Below are 20,646 nucleotides of genomic sequence, written 5' to 3' on the forward strand. Positions count from 1 at the left end.
AAGGAGAAAATTATCTAAGTATCTTGTGCAAGTACAATATCAAAAATCAAACTTTCACCATAAACATATTCCAACATTAATTACATTAAATGGGTTAAAAATCAATTTATCCAACTTTGAAACAGAACTAAGATCATCTTTAACTTGAAACATTTTTTTTGGGTCTTTAACCACAAATTATTCAGACACTGTTACTTCTTAGAGGCCCTGCCTAATTTGTTCAATCGAATTTCTCTCTTTAATTTTATTGATTCCCAGAAGTTAAAACAGCAAAACTTGATTTTTACATCATTGAATGATGCAGGAGAAAAAGACAAGATAATGCAATTTTACATTACTGTCTTCTTATCTTGAAAGACCATATGATTAAACAGACTCTGAAACATCAGAAGCAGTGGCAGAAGAAGGATTTGAAGCAGGATCTTGATACCACTGGTTTGCCTCTCGAGTGAGAAAATAGGCATCTGCAAATGAAGGTGAGAAATTCATATCAAAATCAAAATCCATCATAAGCTCATTCTAAAACATCCTCCTAAGAAATAGCTGTACATAACATAAAATATGAAGTACTGATAAAAAATTAGATGCACTTAACATCTTGGTAACATAAAAAACATACACTTGTTGAAATAATTTTACTAAAATAACTTCATTTTCTCAGTAAATTTTTTGTTACTTTTATCTGGTGCAAATACATTAACATTGATATAGTTTATTTGGAGGAAAATTAGAAATAAAAGTATTACTTCATTAAATGCTGAAAACATTTGTCAATTTGAAAACTTTTTAACGTTAAAATTGCAGGCATATGGAACTACAATGAATAATTAGGATTATTCAGATTCTAAGGCTTGCACTCTAATTAGTCAAAACCAGTTCAAGGGATTAACATTTTTGGCACCACCTGACATGGTAAAAACTTAGGAATTAATGTGTTTATTACTCAATAGATCTCACTCTCATTCAATGCTTTGAAAAAGTGCTGCTTTGTTCACTGTTTTTGCCTAAACTAAAATGCAAACAATTGCTATAACTATGGTCTTTCACGCACCATTCTTAACTTCAATAGCTAAAAGTAGAAAAGAAAAGTCATATATGTCCAAGAATACAGGTTAAAGGATTATAAAACACATCATTATGCACCAGCACCAACATGCACCAATATCTAAAATGTGTAATGAGACCGCAGCAGCACCCTTTCAATTAATGCATTTAGTGAAAAACTTTTCAGCAGACTCCACCCAAAAGCCTATCTGGCTCATCAGGACTTCATTCAACAGGGCATTTGAATTGAACTTAGTTTACTTTTCAAATTAAAATAGCTATTGAAAGGGATTTATGTTTCTAACAACTCGTATTTTTCAGATCAAATGCATGTTGAACCTCTGCATATTCTTATATGCTATATAAGTAAAATTAACCAATGTGAACAGGTAAATTCATTTCCCACTTTCCAAATTCTAAGAGACGTAGAATAATCATTTTAGCTTCTGGATAATGGATATCTGCATATGGAACTAGAGCTTCAATATAACAGACATGGATGTACTTTTCTACCTTTCAAGGTTAATTTATGGAAGCTTACCTGATAAGAACACATCTTTATATTCATCATCATCATAAACAAATTGTGGCGGATCCGGAGAGCCAATTCCAACAATGGTGCTTCCACTGCATGAGATGTATTCAGACAGCATATAAGATGATTGCATCTTTTAAAATCATCACTCCATATTACAGCAAAAAGAAAAAAGATCAAAACAAATACTGACCACTTCAGAATAGTTTACTGCCATTCAGAAAAGGGGAAGTGTAAACCTCAGTTTACTTTTACGTATAACCTTTGATATCAAATAACTTAGATAATGTCAAAGGTTCTAACCAGAAATTCAAAGATTTTTAAATTTACACTTTTAAGTTAAAACATGAGACTTGTTTTTGGCTCTACCATGTGCTTGATTAACTTGCAAAATATGCAGAATATTCTTCTAATGAAATAAATTCATTATGACAGAAAAAAATCACAAGGATCTGTAGAGGATAAGGGATTTTCCTTAAATAAAAAGGAAAATGAAAATTACAATGAAAAAATGTAAAAAAAATCAATGGAGCTATTTTTCCCAAGCTGTCAACAAGATTGATGCTTGACATTAAAAATTAATCTATTTACTTTTATCAAACCACTAAAACTAGTCTAGAATATAAGTTTAATGGGTATAAGAGACACCTAGAATTCATGAAAATGGAAAAACAATGCGTTATATTAAATTCTCATATCATAAATAAACTGTTTTTCAGGTCCATCTTCATACAAATTATTGTCATTTCAGTTGGATAGAATCTAATGCAACTATTAGATTTTCAAATCAGAGATGATGAGTTGAATTATTTAGAAGGCTTTCTGTCTGAAATTTGATGAACAAAGTTGATTCTAAAAGGTTCTCAAGACAAAGGATTAAATTGTTTGATCACCATAATTCAAGATCACAGAAAACTCATCACCTATTCCACAAACCAGATTCAGCAGAAAGGTATATCAGTATAAAACATGAACATGCTTCATTTGTAAGATCGCGTGCTTTATAAACAGCAGATCATTTGTAAGTCTCACACACAAAGGGTGTGTAGAAACCTCCGGAAACAAACACACAATATGTTTGTACCTGGGAGGAGCTCTAGCAAGTATATATGACTTTCACATAAATGCAAGTCTAGAAATTAAAGAATAATAGGTTTTCCAGCGTTTTCACCTTCCTGACATAAACACAGCATCATATTCTCCACGACCAGCTGCACTAATTCGCTGCTTCAGTCTTTTGAGAGATGGTAGAACTTCAAACGCAGGAGGTTCTGCAGATGAAGAAAAAAGGAAAACATGAGAAGATAATTAAAGTCAAATGCATCAGAACAGTACCAAACTTCAATGAGAATCAAATATAACTGTGTCGATGATATGAAGGATTGATGTGCAAGAGAGTAAGCGACACAACTGATATTTCAGTAAGTTGTACATACAATTATAAAATGAGAATAGAATAGTGGAATCTCAGTTCTGCTATTTACCATTATGCTAGACATCTCACAGCATTATGTACAATGTGCAGTCAAGAAAATCAAATCAAAGCCAAAGTGAGAAAATACATAGCTAAAAGCATACCTAAATCATTAATACAAACATCTTGTGAGATACCAATTTTTGAGATCTTCTCCAACAATGTTAAAGGATCAACCTTACTAGTCTGGTCCATACGTAGACACTGTATCATTGGAAGTTGTTAAATTCGTCACTAAAAATCAGGGGAGGGGGGAGTATGCTTTTATTACTACTCTGAAAAGTCAAATACCTTGTAGACTTCAGCAGTCGAACATGCTTGTGGGGGCTTTATGAGAACCATCGGAACGTCCAGAGATACTGGTGGAGGAATATTCTGAACAACCTGCACAAGTGAAAGAAAAAATCTTAAATAAAATATAATGATTGGGAAATCACATTGAATATAAGTTTAGCTGCCTGCAAATGGTTAAAAGGCTTACAAATGCATGTGAGTTATGTATTCATCGTCACACAGAATAGTTAAGTAAATCACTTCACATTCAATATTTTAGGAACACACAAATTCCTTTCCATTCATGACAAAATGATCTGTTGTCTGTACTAAATTATTAAAGGTTTCAGGAATAAAGATAAATCTAGGTGATCTGAACTAAAAATGGTAAATGTTGGGTTCACTTGGTCGTACTATATACAATAATATCACTTGCTCATATTTAATCCGCAGAGAATGTCTATAAAAATTTTGTACCACGACTCTTTAAGTTGTATTCTAGGACAGTGGCATAAGTATCTTCACAATTATAGCATCTATTCAGAATTGTAAAATATTATCTATTGGTGCCATACATTGTGAATCCACATAGCAAGATATAACAATTTGCGGTTATTCTCAAATATGACTTTGAGAATGGAAGGTACCTAAATTTTTGACTAACCTCTCCTCGACCAGTGCAATAGGCTGCTCCCTGAGAGAAAAAGAAAGGAATATCTGATCCAATCTCACTTGACCATTCTTGGAGTTCTTTCTCTGAGGCAAGAGAACCACTGAATTGATTTGCTGCCCATAGTGCAGTTGCAGCATTGCTACTTCCACCACCAAGCCCTGCCCCAGTAGGCACCCGTTTATCCAGATGAATCTGAAAACACGTGAATATACACAATACACGTTAAATCTTGTGGTAAGTTGAGTTTAGATTAAAACAAAGAAGCATGCAGCTTTTAATTAAAAATGAAAAAATTAGGAACATAATAGACATCGTTGCTTCGTACCCAAAAGAACTTGTCACTGCCAGTCTTCTTCCTATAAAGGTTAAGCGCCTTAATAATCTGTTAAAAGAGAATTTTCACATAACATTCTCTGAAGTCTGAACAAATAAATGACCAGAAGAAGAAAAGAATGAGAAGGGAAACAGTAGTACCAGATTTCTATCATCAAGGGGCACCCCAGACACATTGGTTGACAGGCTATCCTTGGTTTTTGAAGGTGACACAGAGAACTTAATTATGTCACCTAGACTTATCACCTGAAGACTCGAAAAATGCAAGTAAGACATGTTCAAGAATACATAAACCATATTAAAAGGTACATGAAATAAAAGAGCACTGAAGTAGATGCCAAATTATGATAACCTCTTACATGAAAAAGGGATGCCAAGTCATGATATCCGTCTTCCCTCTTGTTTGTTATTCTCAAGAAAACATTTATCTGCAGAAGAAAGGGTGGCAATTTCAACACAAAACAAACAAATTTGGGTAGCCTCCAAGCAAAAGCATGGGGAAGGTGATTACCTTGCAAGGAGAGAACAAAGTAAGCCTTGAAAGGGGAGCTTCCCTGTCGACTTCATCAGCCAACTTGTTAATCCTTCCTTCGGGGTCAAACGTAATCTAATCTCACCAACAAAAGATTACGACTTTAAGAAAACATCTATTAAAAAGCAAAATCCAAACCCAAAACAAATGTCATTCTATATTAGGAAGGGGATCTCCAACATTCTACACAAACAACCACACTGAAACTTCGATCCAAAACATAACACACTAAAAAGAAAATTCAAACTTTATAGCTAAACAAATGTAATTCTACTCAAAGAACACTACTGAAACTTCAATCAGTCCAAAGCAAAATATGTAACCTCTAATTGTCTCCTAGAAGTGTTGGAATCAGAAACCATGGCTCTGACCGAGTGGGGTTTCTGAAACCGAAGCTTAGAATGAAAATTGGATGACCCATTTGGTCTGAATTGAGCAAAATGGCTACTTCTGAAGGAGTTTTGGGAAGTGGGGAAGACATAGCTATTGCAAAGAAGGTGAGACGAAGCCATGGGTAGGTGAAAGATTGGAACTTCAATTCAGCTGCAAATTGGGTACATAGAAAAATGTAATCTAAGTGATTATGTGCTTCTTGTTTGTTTATTCTTCCTACCAAACCTGGTCAAATTCAATTGGGCCGGTAGAAAAAATTATTAAGAATGGTTTTAAGACTGTTTTAAACTCTAATTCAAATGGTCAAAGCCGACAAGGTGTTGTTTTTTTTTTTTCAGAGCCTGGCTAGCAGAGGTGGGGCTTTAATGGAGAACTGATTAAAGAAGTACTAATTTTTTAGTATACATATATATACATATACACTAGTATCTTGACCACGTGCAATGCACGGAAATATTTTAAATATTTCATATTTAAATAATAATATTATAATAATAAATAATAAATAAATTACATATATTAAATTAAATTTGTTTTTTAATATATTAAAATTAAATCAATTAAGAATAATGGTAGAGTCAATTATATTTATAAATCAAAATTACTAAATAATTTAAGAATACATTAAATATATAAAAATAAAAATATTATGATGATTCAGGATGATGTTAGTTGCTCTCCTTTGAATTTCAAATTTTGATTAATATTTATAATGTTAGAAAAATAATTAAATAAGATTTCTTAAATACGTAAATAATAAAATATATTAAATAATTATACCTTTTATTTGATTACTCTTCATAATAAAATTAGTTCTCTGAATAGTTTTATTTTTGATGTGACTATCTTAATTAATTTGATAAATGTAAAAGTTAACTATACGTACGGTATGTGTCATATACCGTATGCATGAGGTAGTAATGAAGAATATAAATTTAAAAATCATATATTAGTGTAGCTATCTTATTATGCATGTTAACCAAATAGAAAGTGGTAAACACATTTTTCTAAAGACAACAAACCAGAACTTAAAATTGTAAAAACTAATTGAAGGAAATAAAAGAAGGCAAAATGTTGTAAAAACTGATTAAACGTAATTGCACGAAATTGCAAAAGTATTGAATTGATACATACATTTTGATTTACTTCAATAATATATATAATAAAATTATAATTATTGGAAACTATAAAATAGGAATACTAACAACCCTGTAAGCTGACCATTAATGCAATAATAATAGTAAATAATTTAAGGGTAATAAAATCTGAATTAATAACCAACATCCTCCCTTAATTCTGATCTGGAACAACCTTCATGCCCAACAGATCTCTTAACTTGATGAAAGCATTGATCTTCAATGGCTTAGTGAGAATATCTGCAATCTGATATTCTGATCTGCAGTATTCCAATTTGATCATGTTCTTCCCAACTTGGTCTCGTAGGAAGTGATATCGAATATCAATGTGTTTACTTCTTTGATGAAAAACTGGATTCTTTGCAAGATTAATTGCAGAGACATTGTCAACATAAATCTTGATTGGAACATCTAGATTAAAACCAATTTGAGTCATGATATTGTTGAGCCAAACTGATTGACAAGCACTTGTTGTTGCTACATATTCAGTTTCACAAGTAGATAATGCAACAATTGACTGTTTCTTTGATGACCAAAAGCAAACCGTCTTTCCAATCATAAAACAATTACCATTAGTGCTCTTCCTCCCGTCTGAATCTCCACCCCAATCACTGTCTGAGTATCCGACGATCACAATCTTCTTAGATGAAGAGTAAAATAGACCAAAAATTGTAGTATCTTTGATGTAGCGCATAATTCTCTTTACAACTTGTAAATGAACTTGTCGAGGTGACTCCATGTATTGACGGACCAATCCCACAACATAACATATGTCGGGTCTAGTACACGTGAGATATCTAAGACTCCCAACAATCTGCTTAAAGTATGTTGCATCTATAGTTCGCCCATCACCTTCCTTCGTGAGCTTAATTCCAGATTCAATTGGAGTCTTAATTGAGTTTGAACCCTCCATCTTAAACTTCTTTAAAAACGCAATAGCAAATTTCATCTGATGAATGAAGATTCCATCGTCTCCTTGGATGACCTCAATGCCCAAAAAGTAGGACATAAGACCGAGATCAATCATCTCAAATTCCTTCATCGTGATATGCTTGAAGTCACCAATCATTTTGAGATTACTTCTTGTAAAAATCACATCATCAACATAAAGACATAAAATTAGCAAATCTCCATAATCATTAGTCTTTACATAAAGACCATGATTTGATGCACATTTTTTGAATCCAGTGGCATGAAGAAATGAATAAATCCTTTTGTTCCAAGCTCTTGGTGCCTGTTTAAGACCATATAAAGCCTTAGTTAGTATGTACACATTCTCCTCTTTGCCAGATTGTATGAAACCCGACGACTGCTTTACATAAACCTCTTCATCAAGTGGGCCGTTTAGAAATGCAGACTTGACGTCCATTTGGTGAATTTTCCATTGCCTTTGTGCATCTAAAGCAATGATTAATCTCACTATTTCCATTCGAGCTACAGGAGAAAATATTTCTTCGTAATCATAGCCTTCTCTTTGCTCTAATCCCTTTGCCACCAACCTCGCCTTGTACCTATCAATCTCACCATTTGCTTTCACTTTAATCTTGTACACCCACTTCACATCAATTGTTTTGTGTCCTTTTGGAAGATCAGTGAGCTGTCATGTATTGTTTTTCTCAATCGCCAACAATTCTTCATTCATAGCCTCTTGCCATTTGGGGTGTTGAATGGCATCTGCAAGTCTCACAGGTTCCTAATCTGCAAGAAAAGCAAAGTGAACCAATTCTCCATTGTCATCAACTTCATCATCAAGATTTGCTTCGTAATCTTGAAGGTGTATAGGTTGTCGTTGTTGCCTTCTTGATCGCTCCATCATAGTTGCAATTGGAGCTGGAACTTCAGGTTGAACTGTAGGTGCTTCAAGAGTGACTTCATCTTCCACATCATCGTTCAAAAAGTAAATATATCATTTTTTCGAATCCATTTCAGCTGTTGCATTCCATTACCATTCCTCATCTTCAGCAAATGTAACATCACGACTGACAATCACTTTCTTTGTCATTGGATTGTAAAGTTTGTATTCCCCATGCTTATATCCAATGAAAATGGTCTTCACTGCCTTATCATCCAACTTCGATCTTGTTGCCTTGGGGATATGAGCATAAGTAATTGACCCAAATGTTGAACAAGATGCTTTGATGTCTCCAAATCCAAGTGGAAAGCTTGAAGACCTTACTGCTATTGTGTGTGTGTCTAGTTGTTTAAACTTGTTAATTCACTCCTTAAGATTATCCAAGTTCATTTGAATCTTTAACCTTTTGAAAAGATGAGTTTTCTAAAAAGCTGTTGAAATTTCAACAGGTTGTTTTACCTTAGTAGTTTTTGAAAAGGTTTTGAAAAGCTTGACTTTGCTGTCAAGTCAATTCAACTGATTGTTTCGACAAAACAATCGATTGTTTTTCTGAAAACCTTAAAAAAATTGTTAAGTGGTTTTAATTTGTTTTAAATGATTCTAACTACCTTGGCTCCTTTATTAAATTTTTTTGACCACTTGGTTGGTCTATATAAAGGTGGTTTTACACTCCTAATCTTGGAGTAAGAGAAAGAGTTTATCAAAAACAGTTTTCCCAAGATTTGAAAGTGTTTTGGATCATTCTTAAGTGTGTGGAATATGATTGGGTTGTATTCTGAACTTTGAGCTTTGTAATACCTAGGTGTATTCTATTCCTTTCTTCCTTGATTATTGTATTTCTGTAGTTGTGTTGCCAAGGAGTGTTGTGTGTTCTTTAGGTGTTCAAGATCAACACTCTTGGTGTGGTTTGTCAAAGGTAGTGTGTTTCTTGAGGGGTTCAAGGTCACTACTTTGGTGAGTGGTGTTTGTAATCTGGTTTTGATTGTATAGTAGATTTACCCAGTGGTTTCTGGGGATTGGATGTAGCTCTTGGTGTAAGAGTGAACCAGTATAAATTGCTTGTGTGCTTATCTCTTACCCTTAACTCTTTAAATTCTGTTTTTAAGCTGTTTAAGTTCTAACTGGTATAAACAACTGATTGTTTCGAAGAAACAACCGATTGTTTTTCTGATATAATCTTAAAACAATTTTGGGTCTTTGTTTCCTTGATTCTTTTCTTTGTAATTCATCATTGAATTTCATTATACCTTCAAAGTTTGCGAAAATCTCGTATAAACAATTCACCCCCCTCTTGTTTAAGGCCATATATTTTAACAATTGGCATCAAGAGCTTGGTTCTTGAAAGATATTCAAGTTTGATCCAAAAAACCTTTTTCTTATGGCTGAAAAATTACCTTTTGGGGAGGGTGCCTCGATAAACAGGCCACCTTTATTTTGTGGTTTGAACTATCAGTTTTGGAAGGTTAGAATGAAAATCTTTGTTGAATCACTAGATAGAGGAATTTGGGATGCAATAGATTGTTCGTTTATGTTCATTTATGTTCAATATTTCATCAATTTCTTCATTGTCTTTAATTAGAATGGGTTGCTCGTATAATAGATGAAAAGTCAACCTTTGAACAGAAGGCCATCTAGTTGACAATCTAATTGAAAAATCATGTCAAGCAACAAACAATGGGAATTGATAACATAATTTTCTTACTTTAGCTGACATAAATTGAGTGTTGAGCAATATTGAGTTATAATATCAAAACATTTTAATCACCATTGCAATAACTTAAATGTAGAACTGATGGAAGGAAATATATGAAATATAAGAACCTAATTTTCTACGTGTCATACTTGTATTGTTAAGTCTTAGAAAAAAAATAGGAAGTAGAAGTATTATTTTGTCCAAATGCAAATATAGGAATATAAGATTTTGATAAGACATTATATTTATTACAATTTTGTAGTAGAAACAGAAGTATGATCAGAACAACTATATTACCCTGCAAATTCAAATAAGAAATAGTTATTAACAAATGATCTACTGATTGTTGGCTTATAACATTGGCAAAGAAAAAAAGTAGACCTTTGAAAAGTGTTTGACCCTGGCTTTTATTTATAGTCATTGCAAAGCACAAGTATACTGTGAATTGTCTTCTTTGAAACTTGAAAGGCAGTCCTGAATATGAAGTAATCAAGTCCATTCTAGGAATGAATATTTTATGACCAATGTTTTTACCTGTAATCACTGTACCACCAATAGCATTCTTCCCCAACTCATTAACTATTACATAGTCCATTAGCTTGATCAATATTTCTTAAAAGCATTATTGGGACACCAATTTTGAGTTTTAGGCAATGATTAGGAATCCTGAGCATCTAATATCGTTTAAAAACTATAATGTCAGCTAAAATGTCTTCATGTTCATCAAATTGGGAAGGTGTCTTAACTTAGGTAAGTAACTTCTTCTCTAGGCATTAAACATATGATAAATTCATTAACTTGATCTACACATTTAGTTGTCGGACAAAGTATTGCACCGTCATTAAAAAAAGTTAGCATTGCTCATATTATCCAAGAATTTAGGATACACAAATTCAACTAAGCTAAGTAAAGGTGAATCACTGTTTTCGACTAAGAGATGTTTGGGTATTTCAATTATGCCTTCACCTATTTCATTTAAGTTCATATTTCCATCACCAATCTTTAGAATCCAATCAACAAATTCTTTGATATCTCTAGCACTTTCAACTGATTCTTGACTTATTAATCTCATGATCTCTAGAAGTTTAAAAACTTTGCAGTATTTTCATAATTGAGAAAAGTTTATTGTTGCCTTTACAATGTCGTATCTTGATCCCTTCGTGTCAACAGGCAGAATTTGCCTAAAATCACCTCCTAATACAACAACTTTACCATCAAAAGGCTTGTTACTCTTATCTTCATCTACAACCTTCATAATAATAATATCATAAAATAATTATAATCAAAATACTATAAAATTGTATATATTAATTTTAGTTATCATTTTTTAGAATGATTTGATATAATGTAATGTGTAGATTTTGGAACATATTAAATATCATGTGTAAACAACTCATAACATGTTAGTTATAATAAATAATTCAATAATTTTCAAATATAAATAATTTAAATTTTCAAATAAATAAATTCTTAATGTAGTAAGTGGAAGTCATTATTAACAATGTTTATTGTTTCAACCATCTTTATTTTAATAGTAATAATTTTTTTAGTTTTTTATGTAGAGTTTGTAGAAGTAGCATTGACTTTAATTTGTGACTTTATTTGAACATTTGTTAACATATTTTAAGAAATACTTTGTTAAATTAGACTTAGTTGCAATATTTTGTATTAATGTGAGCTTGATTATTGAAATAAATAAAAAGATAATGACAAAATCATTTTGTTCCAAATAATATGAGATATTAAAAATAATCACTGAGATTTTCAATTTATTGAAATTGATTATTGTTAAAGAAGATTGATAAATATTTACAATAGATAGAGAAAAATATTTGCAATATTTATTTGAAGAAATTTGTTTAAAGAAATGGATTTAAATGATAAACAGGAAACATTGCCAAATAAAATATTTTATAAACCATACAGATTTAATTCTTTTTGTTTTTATTACTAATTAACTTTTAAAAAAATCAAAAAAATATTTATGGCTATATGCATATCTATTTGGATTTGTGCAATTACATAATGTTTGGAGTTCTTCTTCATTTTTACTCTAATAATTATTGTCTATTGATCTTCTTCTCTATTTTTATACCATTCTTCCTCGTTATATTTTTCAAGTTGTTTCATCCCGAATCACTCAAATCGAATCTCATTATTTGGTATGTTATCTGCTTCAAAATCAATCTTGTCACCTTCTTTGAAATTATTTAAAATACATAAATTCTTCGATCCTGCTCCAAGCTTGGTTAATTTATTTGGTGCATTTTCTTTCACTATTTTGTATAAAAATATAATTTTTTAATTATATATATATATATATATATAAATGTACATGTAAATAAAAAAATAAAATAAAAATTACAAAGAAAATATTAATGCATAAGAAATAAACATCACAATATATAAATAATTAAAAAAACTAAACATACTAAAATTAATATAAACAACATATAAACTTAAATAATACACGTAAATAAATAAATTGTTAAAGAATAACCAAAATTCTTTCATCCCGCTTCAAGTCCTTTTGATTTATTTATTTCAGATTTTATTTAAGTAGGACATTAAATATTTTAAATTTATAGTTGTTTAAGATTTTGAATAATTTAAAAATTATATTTATTAAATATTCAGGGTTTCATTTTTTTAGCAATTTTGAATAATTTAAGAATATAATTTATTTCGAATTTTTATTTAAGTAGAACATTAAATAATTTAGGTTTTTATTTATTTAGGATTTTAAAAAGTTTATTTGTTTTAATTATTATTTAAGTAAGAAATACAATAATTTATGATTTTGAAAAACTTTGAAATTTTATTAATTTTAGATCTTTGTTTAAGAATAAAATTAAATACTTTTAGAATTTTTTAACTTTTAATTTTTTTTATTGAAGAATGACATAATTTTTTTTGGATTCATATTAATTTAGGATTTTGAAAAACTTATAATTTTTTTGTTTTATATTTTTATTGAAGTAGGACATAAAATAATTTAAGATTTTTAGAAACTTCAAAATTTTATTTATTTCTTATTTTTATTTAGGTAGAGTATTCAATAATTTAGGATTTGTATATTTAGAAGTTAGAATAATTTATAAATTGTATTTATTACAAATTTTTATTTAAGTAGGACAGTAAATAATTTAACTTTGTATTTATTAAGATTTTTAATAATTTATGAATTTCATTTATTTCAAATTTTTATTTATGTATGATATTAAATAATTTAGGTATGTATTTATTTATGATTTTGTATAAATTTGGAATATAATTTGTTTTGGTTTTTTTATTTAAGTAGAACATTAAATAATTTATATTTTGTATTTATTTAGGATTTTGAAAATTTTAAAAATTTATTTCTTTTAGATTATTATTTAAGTAGGAAATAAAACAATTTAGAATTTGTATTTGTTTAGGATTTTGGAAAACTTGAAAATTTTAGTAATTTTAGATTTTTATTCAAGAATGACATTGAATTAAATAATTTAGAATATGGATATATTTAAAATTTTGAATAATTTAATAATTTTATTGATTTTAATTTTTTTATTTAAAAATGATATTACAAATGTTTGGATTTTTATTTATTTAGGATTTTAAAAATCATAGAAATTTTATTTAATAATTTCATATTTTTTTAAGAAAGGCAAAGTTTTTAAGAATTCAGAGGAGTGATTGACATTGCAAAAGTTTATTATTAATCCTTTTGAGGTCCTTAATGATTAAGTGCAATAGAATTGAAGTTGGGATTGATAAAAACATATAAATACTTTTTTTTAAATTAGTAATTTATTGTATAACTTGTGTTAAGTTTCCTTTTAATCATCAATATTATTTAATTTTATTCATTAATTTGTTAATATTATAATTTATATTCTGTTCATAAAATCATATGAAATGAAAATCAAAGCCATTAAATTTGTTATTACTTGAAAGTATTTATTTATGATTTAATTTATATATAAGTTGTATATTTGTTTTACTGTATTAAAAAAAAAATACTATGAATTAGTTATTTTTTATGAAGAAAACGAAGACGGTAAACATTGTAAAATGTAAAATTCACTACAGATTAAATTTAAAATAACAAAGAAAAAAATACATATTATATAGAAATGGGATTTGAATTCAACACTATTAAATAATGAATAAATTTCTAAAATAAATGTAATTAATCCTATTTTTATTTCTATCAGCAATACTTTAATAATTTGTACATGGGCTTCTGCTTTTGCTTACCTGCAAATAGAGAAAATGTGTGTTTCTCTACGGAAATAAGAATATGGAGTTGGGCAGAACAGATTATGCGAACTACGGGATAAAATAACAAAAAATAACTACATAATATGACAAATTATTGAATACATGAATTTGGGTTTTGCAAGTATTTAATGTAGCGAGTTTCTCTACAAAAACTTGAATTTTGTGTTAGGCACATAAATTAATGTTAGTACTCCACCAATAAAATAAAAGAACATTACAATGGTACTTAAAATAAGTGAACCATAAAGTATAAAGTATCAATACACATGACAATCCAAATTGGACATTGAAGTCATCAGAAATAATATAATACACATAAGAAAGTATCAATCAATACACATCACAATCCAAATTGGACACTGAACTCAACAGAAATATCCACAAAAGCAATATCCTTTAACAATTTGTATATAACTGCATGATTAATTTTTATCAAATTTTGTAGAACAGTAATGTTAGTTAACTAAAAAGAGAATACAACATACCTCACCACAGATGTTCACAGAGTTGAATCTGCCCTTGGTTGGCAACCTAGTATTGTCATCCAAATATGAATTTGACATGTTATGAAGAAATAAAGAAAGAATACGAAATAGAACATTTTGCTAAGTTACATAATATATTATTAATATTACTAATTACTAAGGTCAGAAAAATGGAGTGATATTATAAGACCCAACTTAGAAAAATGTTGTGAGATGACACTTAACAGTAAAATTTAATGAATGTAACAATGAATACATAGGAAGTGAACACTCTGAAGAATGAAAAGAATGAGATGAAAATAATGAACAGAAAAGGTAAATTCAAGAAACACTGAACAAAAAAGAAAACAAACTGCAAAACAACGAAAAGAATGAGATGAACAAAATGCTCAGAAAAGATAAATGCAAGAAACAATGAACATAATAGAAAAAATACAGAAAACAAAAAGAATGAGATGAACAAATTGAATAGAACCAATAAACGCAAGAAACATTGATAAAAAAGAAAAAAAAACTACAAAAACCCCAAAAAATGAGATGAACACAATGAACAAAAAAGGTAAATGCAAGAAACACTGAACAAAAAAAGAAAACAAATTAAAAAAAAAAAAAAGAATGAGATGAACAAAATGGTCAGAAAAGCTAAATGCAAGAAAAACTAAACATAATTGAAAAAATACAGAAAACGAAAAGAATGAGATGAACAAACTGGACAAAACCAATAAACAAAAGAAACATTGATAAAAAAAGAAAAAAACTACAGAAACCCCAAAAAAATTAGATGAAAAAAATGGATAGAAAAGAAAAATGCAAGAGACACTAAACAAAAAAGAAAAAAAAATGCAGGAAACGAAACAAAAAATGAGGTGATGTTCTTGTCTAGAAAACACAAGCAAACTATGATAAAAAAACCCAAAAAAAAACATTTTTATGTTGGAAAAAACTTAACAAACAGAGAAGCAACAATATCAATAACAGTGGAGCAAAGAAAGAAACCGTAAAAGAGATGAAGAAAATCGATAAAACATCAAAACACAAGCAACTTTGATAAGAAAAAAAACCATTGTTTCACAACATAACAAAGACAAAAGCAACAATATCAAGAACAATGGAGCAAAGAAACCGTAAAAGAGATGAAGAAAATTGACAGAAACATCAAAAGCAAGAAACTTTGATAAGAGAACCCAAAATAAATCATTTTATGTTGCGAAAAAACATAACAAACAGAGAAACAACAATATCAAGATCATTGGAGCAAAGAAACCGTAAAAGAGATGAAGAAAATTGACAGAAACATCAAAAGGAAACAACTTTGATAAGAAAACAAAAAAAACATTTTTATGTTGTAAAAAATATAACAAACACTAACACGTACATTGCGAAAAAAAAAATTAACACGTCAAAAACAGAGAGCCAAAATTATGAAAAACATGTCAGATAAAAAATAAACTGAAAAACGAAATGATAAAAATAAGATGAAGAAACGGTATAACAGATTACCTCGTCCATGGAGAATGAAAATAAGAAAACTTATCATAAATGAAAAATGGTTCTATACAACACAATATATAGTGAAAAAAAAATCGTCATTTCCATTTCAAATTTCAAAAGCATGCGCCATTTCTACATATGTCTAATGGTGTTTTTAGGCAAAAATGCTTTCTAATGCGACATCTCTGCAATTGCCGAAATGGTGAAAAAGAGTAAAGGAAAAAATGAGAGAAGGGATGCCGAAGATTGAGATGAAGGGTTGGATTAGGGTTTGAGAGAGAAGAGGGGTAGCGGTTTGAGAGAGAAGAGAGTGATAGAGTGTTAGGAGAGAGAGAGAGAGAAAAGAGATATGGAGACATGAGAGAGAAACTAGTTCATTCATAAACTGCATACATTGACAAGCGTATTATATGTATATATAACACATATATGTAACAATATCCTAACTGTCTAACATCCCCCTCTTTAAACTTATGGTGTTGGAGATCTAACCATAAGTTTAGTTCTGAAAGCAGTAAATGAAGATTTGGAGGTGGGTTTTATTAGAATATCAACTACTTGAAACCATGCCGAAAGATGAACGAGACTGACGTGCTGTTGTTGAACATGATCCCTGACAAAGTGGATATCAAGTTCAAAATGCTTGGTGCGTGAGTGCATAACAGGATTGGCACTAAACAAGACTACACCGAGATTATCTTAAAAAGAGCTGAGGTTCAGTAGAGTGTATGAGGAGTTCATGGAGTAAGGATTGTAACCAGAGAACCTCAGTAAGCACGACAACAATGCTTCTATATTCCGTTTCAGTACTACTTTGAGAAACTACACGTTGTGTGAGAGGACCAAACAACCAGGTTTAAGCCAAGATACACACAATACCCTGTGGTAGATTTTTGATCATCCATATCACTTCCCCAGTCAACATCACTAAACACAAGAATGATGGGAGAAGAGTTGTGTTTGATAAGGAACTCATGCGAGGATGTTCCCGCAAGATACCCGAGTATTTGTTTCACAACTTTCTAGTGATTTTCTTGAGGATCGTGCTTGAACTGGCAGACTTTGTTGACGATGAATGCAAGTTTAGGACGAGTAATAAGGATGTATTGTAGAGTGCCTACAACTGAGCGTATAAGGTTGGGTCATTCATTGCAGAGGATGCGTCTTGTTGAAGTCGAAGAGTAGACTCCATGGGTGTTGGAAGAGGGTTGGTAGAGAGCATGTTTGTATGGCGAAGAAGATCAGTAATGTATTTGCTTTGAGACAACAATAGATCTGCATTTTGGAGATAAGTGACTTCAATGCCAAGAAAGTAGTGTATATGGTCAAGATCCTTCAACGCAAAACATTCACTGAGTTGGGAGATGAGGGTGGTGACTTCGTGTTTTGAAGATCCTGTGATGATGATTTCATCAACATAGATTAACACATATATTGTATATGAAGGCATAAACTTAACAAATAAAGATGTATCACTTTTAGTTGTATAAAAAGCCAAGGATTGGAGAGTGGAACTTAAATTTTGGAACCAGGATCGTGGAGCTTGCTTTAACCCATAAAGAGTTTTTTGAAGTTTGCACACAAGGTTAGGAGATGCTGATTCAAAACCTAGTGGTTGCTTCATGTAGACATCTTCTTGAAGATCACCATTTAGAAATGCATTATTCACATCTATTTGATGGATGGGCCAGGCAGAGGTGACAGCATGTGAGAGAACAACACATATAGCGGATGGCTTGACAATTGGACTGTATGTTTCATTATAATCATAACCTGCAATTTGAGTAAAACCTTATGCAACCAGGCGTGCTTTATGACGTTGAAGGGAGCCATCTGCATTGTATTTATTTTTAAACAACCATTTGCATCCAACCGGTTCGGCACCAAGAGGAAGAGGTGTGAGGGTCCAAGTTTTATTGCATAAGAGAGCATTATATTCGTCATTCATGGCTTGGAACCAAGGGGGGAAGAGAGAGCATCATGAACAGTGGTGGGAATGGAAGAATGAAGATTAGTGTGGAAAAGTTTTGGTTTGAATATACTAGCTTTAGATCTAGTTACCGTAGCATGAGCATTGAATTTACTGGTATATTGTAATCATATAAATAAAATTTATCATGTGGTGAGAGTCGAGGAAGGTTCATATGATTGAGTTTGCGATTTGAAAGATAGATCATATGGATTTACCTTGTTAGTATGAGAGGACTTGGCTATTATGTTCACGTTGTTGTGTGGAGAGATAACAAAATGAAAGTATTAATGTCAATGAATTTCTAGCATGAATAGTATTGATATGAGTTATTTGTAGATACTTGATTATTTAGTACAATATAAGGAATCGAGTATGAAAATTTGAGATGTTACTAGTTTGAATTAAAATTTGAATTTATATTTGAATTTATGTTGATATCTTTTAAAAATTTCTAGTTTACTCATGTTTTTTGTTTTTTTTTTTTTTATTTAAAATTTGTAATGATATTATGTTATATAAGAACAACATTAGAATATTATGTTATATAAGAACAACATTAGAATATTACATAACATGTGAGTGATAATTATTATTTTATTTTTATTAAAAATATAAACCGTTATTAGAAGTAAAAACTTTTTTATTTATTAAAAAAGAGAAATTCAAATTGTTGAAAGGGATTATTTTCTTTACACAAAATGCAAAAAGTCTCACTAGACATTTTTACATCACTTAGTATATATATTGGTTGTTGTAAAGATTGACACTAAAATATAATATCTTTAGCTAGAAAATAAATGCATAATAATAAGCATAATATATCTTTAAATTATTACCTATTTATATTATTATTGATGAGCATTCAGTAATCCGTTGCTAGATTAATGACATGATCCGATTATTAAATAAAATATCAATTAACAAATAATTAAGTCACTTAGGTCTTAATTAAGAGTAGTGGTATCGGTAATTCTTATGTTATACCATATATCCATATCCATATATATACATATGTAAGTGTAAATTGTGATAATATCTTTAATATTTATATTTTTTTTATATTTTGTATTATTACAGTAGTTTTTATAAGAAAATAAAATGTAATTTTTGAAAACTTATATAATGCTTATACAATAAAAAAATATGTAATAGTATAATGTTAAAATAAAGAAAATGTTTATATAAAGTTTTAAAATATTGAAATATTACATTTAATAAATGTAGTAGAAATAGAATAAATATGATAGTGTTGAAGGTTTATTTCCATTGATTTAAAATTGAGTGCAGAGTTCACGTGAATAGGTACTGCGATCACGTGAAAATCCTATCCCACCACCAGCCTGTTTCTGCTCCCCATTTCGAGGTTCACCTTCTTCGCTACATTCCCCTAGGTAAAGAAAATGTGGAAAGGGAACTAACGAATGAAAAACTTATAGATAATTTAATTGATGTAATACAATAAATTTGTAAATAAAATTTTAAAAATAATTTAATGTAAAAAAATGGTTTTCAAAAGTATAAATTAAAGTTAAAATATATTTTATTTTAAAATAAGAGTTATATTTCAAATTAATATTTAAATATAAATTAAAATTAAAATTACATTTTTGAATAAAACAAAACAAAATAAAATAAATTTTAAATTTAAATTAATCAATTTTATTTTATTTATTTAGATCAACTAATTATTTTATTATATTAAAATAATTATTAATTATATTGAAAGAGAATCGATTATATGATGCATATAATTCATTATATATATAAACAATCATACGAAATTCTACATTTTTTCACACAAATCATTTTTAAGTTTAAATTAATAATAATTTATATTTTTCAAACTTTCTTTATATATGTTAGGAATCTCTCTCTAATAATGGGAGACCATTATTAATGAAGTTTGGTAATTGATCCATTTAATGTATTAAATAATGGGAGACCATTATTAATGAAGCTTGGTAATTGATCCATTTAGTGTATTAAATGATGAATATTTCAATGTCTTGAAATTATATATTTCTTGAAAACTGTGTGAAGTTCAAGATAAAAAGTTGAAGATAATTTTTTTAAGATATTTTAAAAATGTGACAAATATTAATTATCTATTATTTCTTTATGAAGAATCCTCTTTCTCCTTCTCTCTATAAAGGTAACTTGTGAGGAAGAGAAGTGCAAGTCAGTGAGAAGAACAACATAGAGAGTAAATGAGAGAATTGATATATATCATAGTGTGAGATTAGAAATCTTAATGAGAGGCTAGAGATACATTCTATTTCATTCTTGTTGGTGAAATTAAGTATTACCCTCATAGAATGAGAGAAATAAATATTGTAATCCTACTTTCATAGTAGAGACATTTTCTGGACCAGGACACGTGAGTTTTTAGTTCTCAAGTTGAGAAGGTTTTTTCATTTTAAAAATTATCGGTGTCATTATCCTATTTTGCTATATTTTCTTTTGTCTGCATATTGCTTCCGCAATTGCCCATTTT

At 29.6% G+C, this 20,646-nt stretch overlaps 1 protein-coding gene across 1 annotated transcript; it reads right to left on the reverse strand.

Moving 5' to 3' along the window:
• Positions 1-39: 39 nt before the first annotated feature.
• On the reverse strand, positions 40-5,647 carry CDPMEK (4-(cytidine 5'-phospho)-2-C-methyl-D-erithritol kinase). Its single transcript, XM_068638402.2, has 11 exons — positions 5,188-5,647; positions 4,844-4,939; positions 4,692-4,760; positions 4,474-4,578; positions 4,325-4,381; positions 3,991-4,191; positions 3,345-3,437; positions 3,158-3,257; positions 2,751-2,850; positions 1,586-1,671; positions 40-464 (listed from the first exon to the last, which is right to left on the reverse strand). The coding sequence occupies exons 1-11, from the start codon at positions 5,374-5,376 to the stop codon at positions 367-369; spliced, it is 1,194 nt and encodes a 397-aa protein (XP_068494503.2). The 5' UTR covers positions 5,377-5,647; the 3' UTR covers positions 40-366.
• Positions 5,648-20,646: the final 14,999 nt, after the last annotated feature.

Source organism: Phaseolus vulgaris, chromosome 6, assembly GCF_051622355.1.
Source record: "Phaseolus vulgaris cultivar YP4 chromosome 6, ASM5162235v1, whole genome shotgun sequence".
NCBI classification, from domain to species: domain Eukaryota; kingdom Viridiplantae; phylum Streptophyta; class Magnoliopsida; order Fabales; family Fabaceae; genus Phaseolus; species Phaseolus vulgaris.

Excerpts from the sequence above, each read along its gene's own strand:
- CDPMEK (XM_068638402.2), bottom strand. The coding sequence starts at position 5,376 with ATGGCTTCGTCTCACCTTCTTTGCAATAGCTATGTCTTCCCCACTTCC. Across the intron at positions 4,761-4,843 it reads CTTTGTTCTCTCCTTGCAAG|ATAAATGTTTTCTTGAGAAT; the intron begins GTAATCACCTTC and ends TTTCTTCTGCAG. Across the intron at positions 1,672-2,750 it reads GCTGTGTTTATGTCAGGAAG|TGGAAGCACCATTGTTGGAA; the intron begins GTGAAAACGCTG and ends CATCTCATGCAG.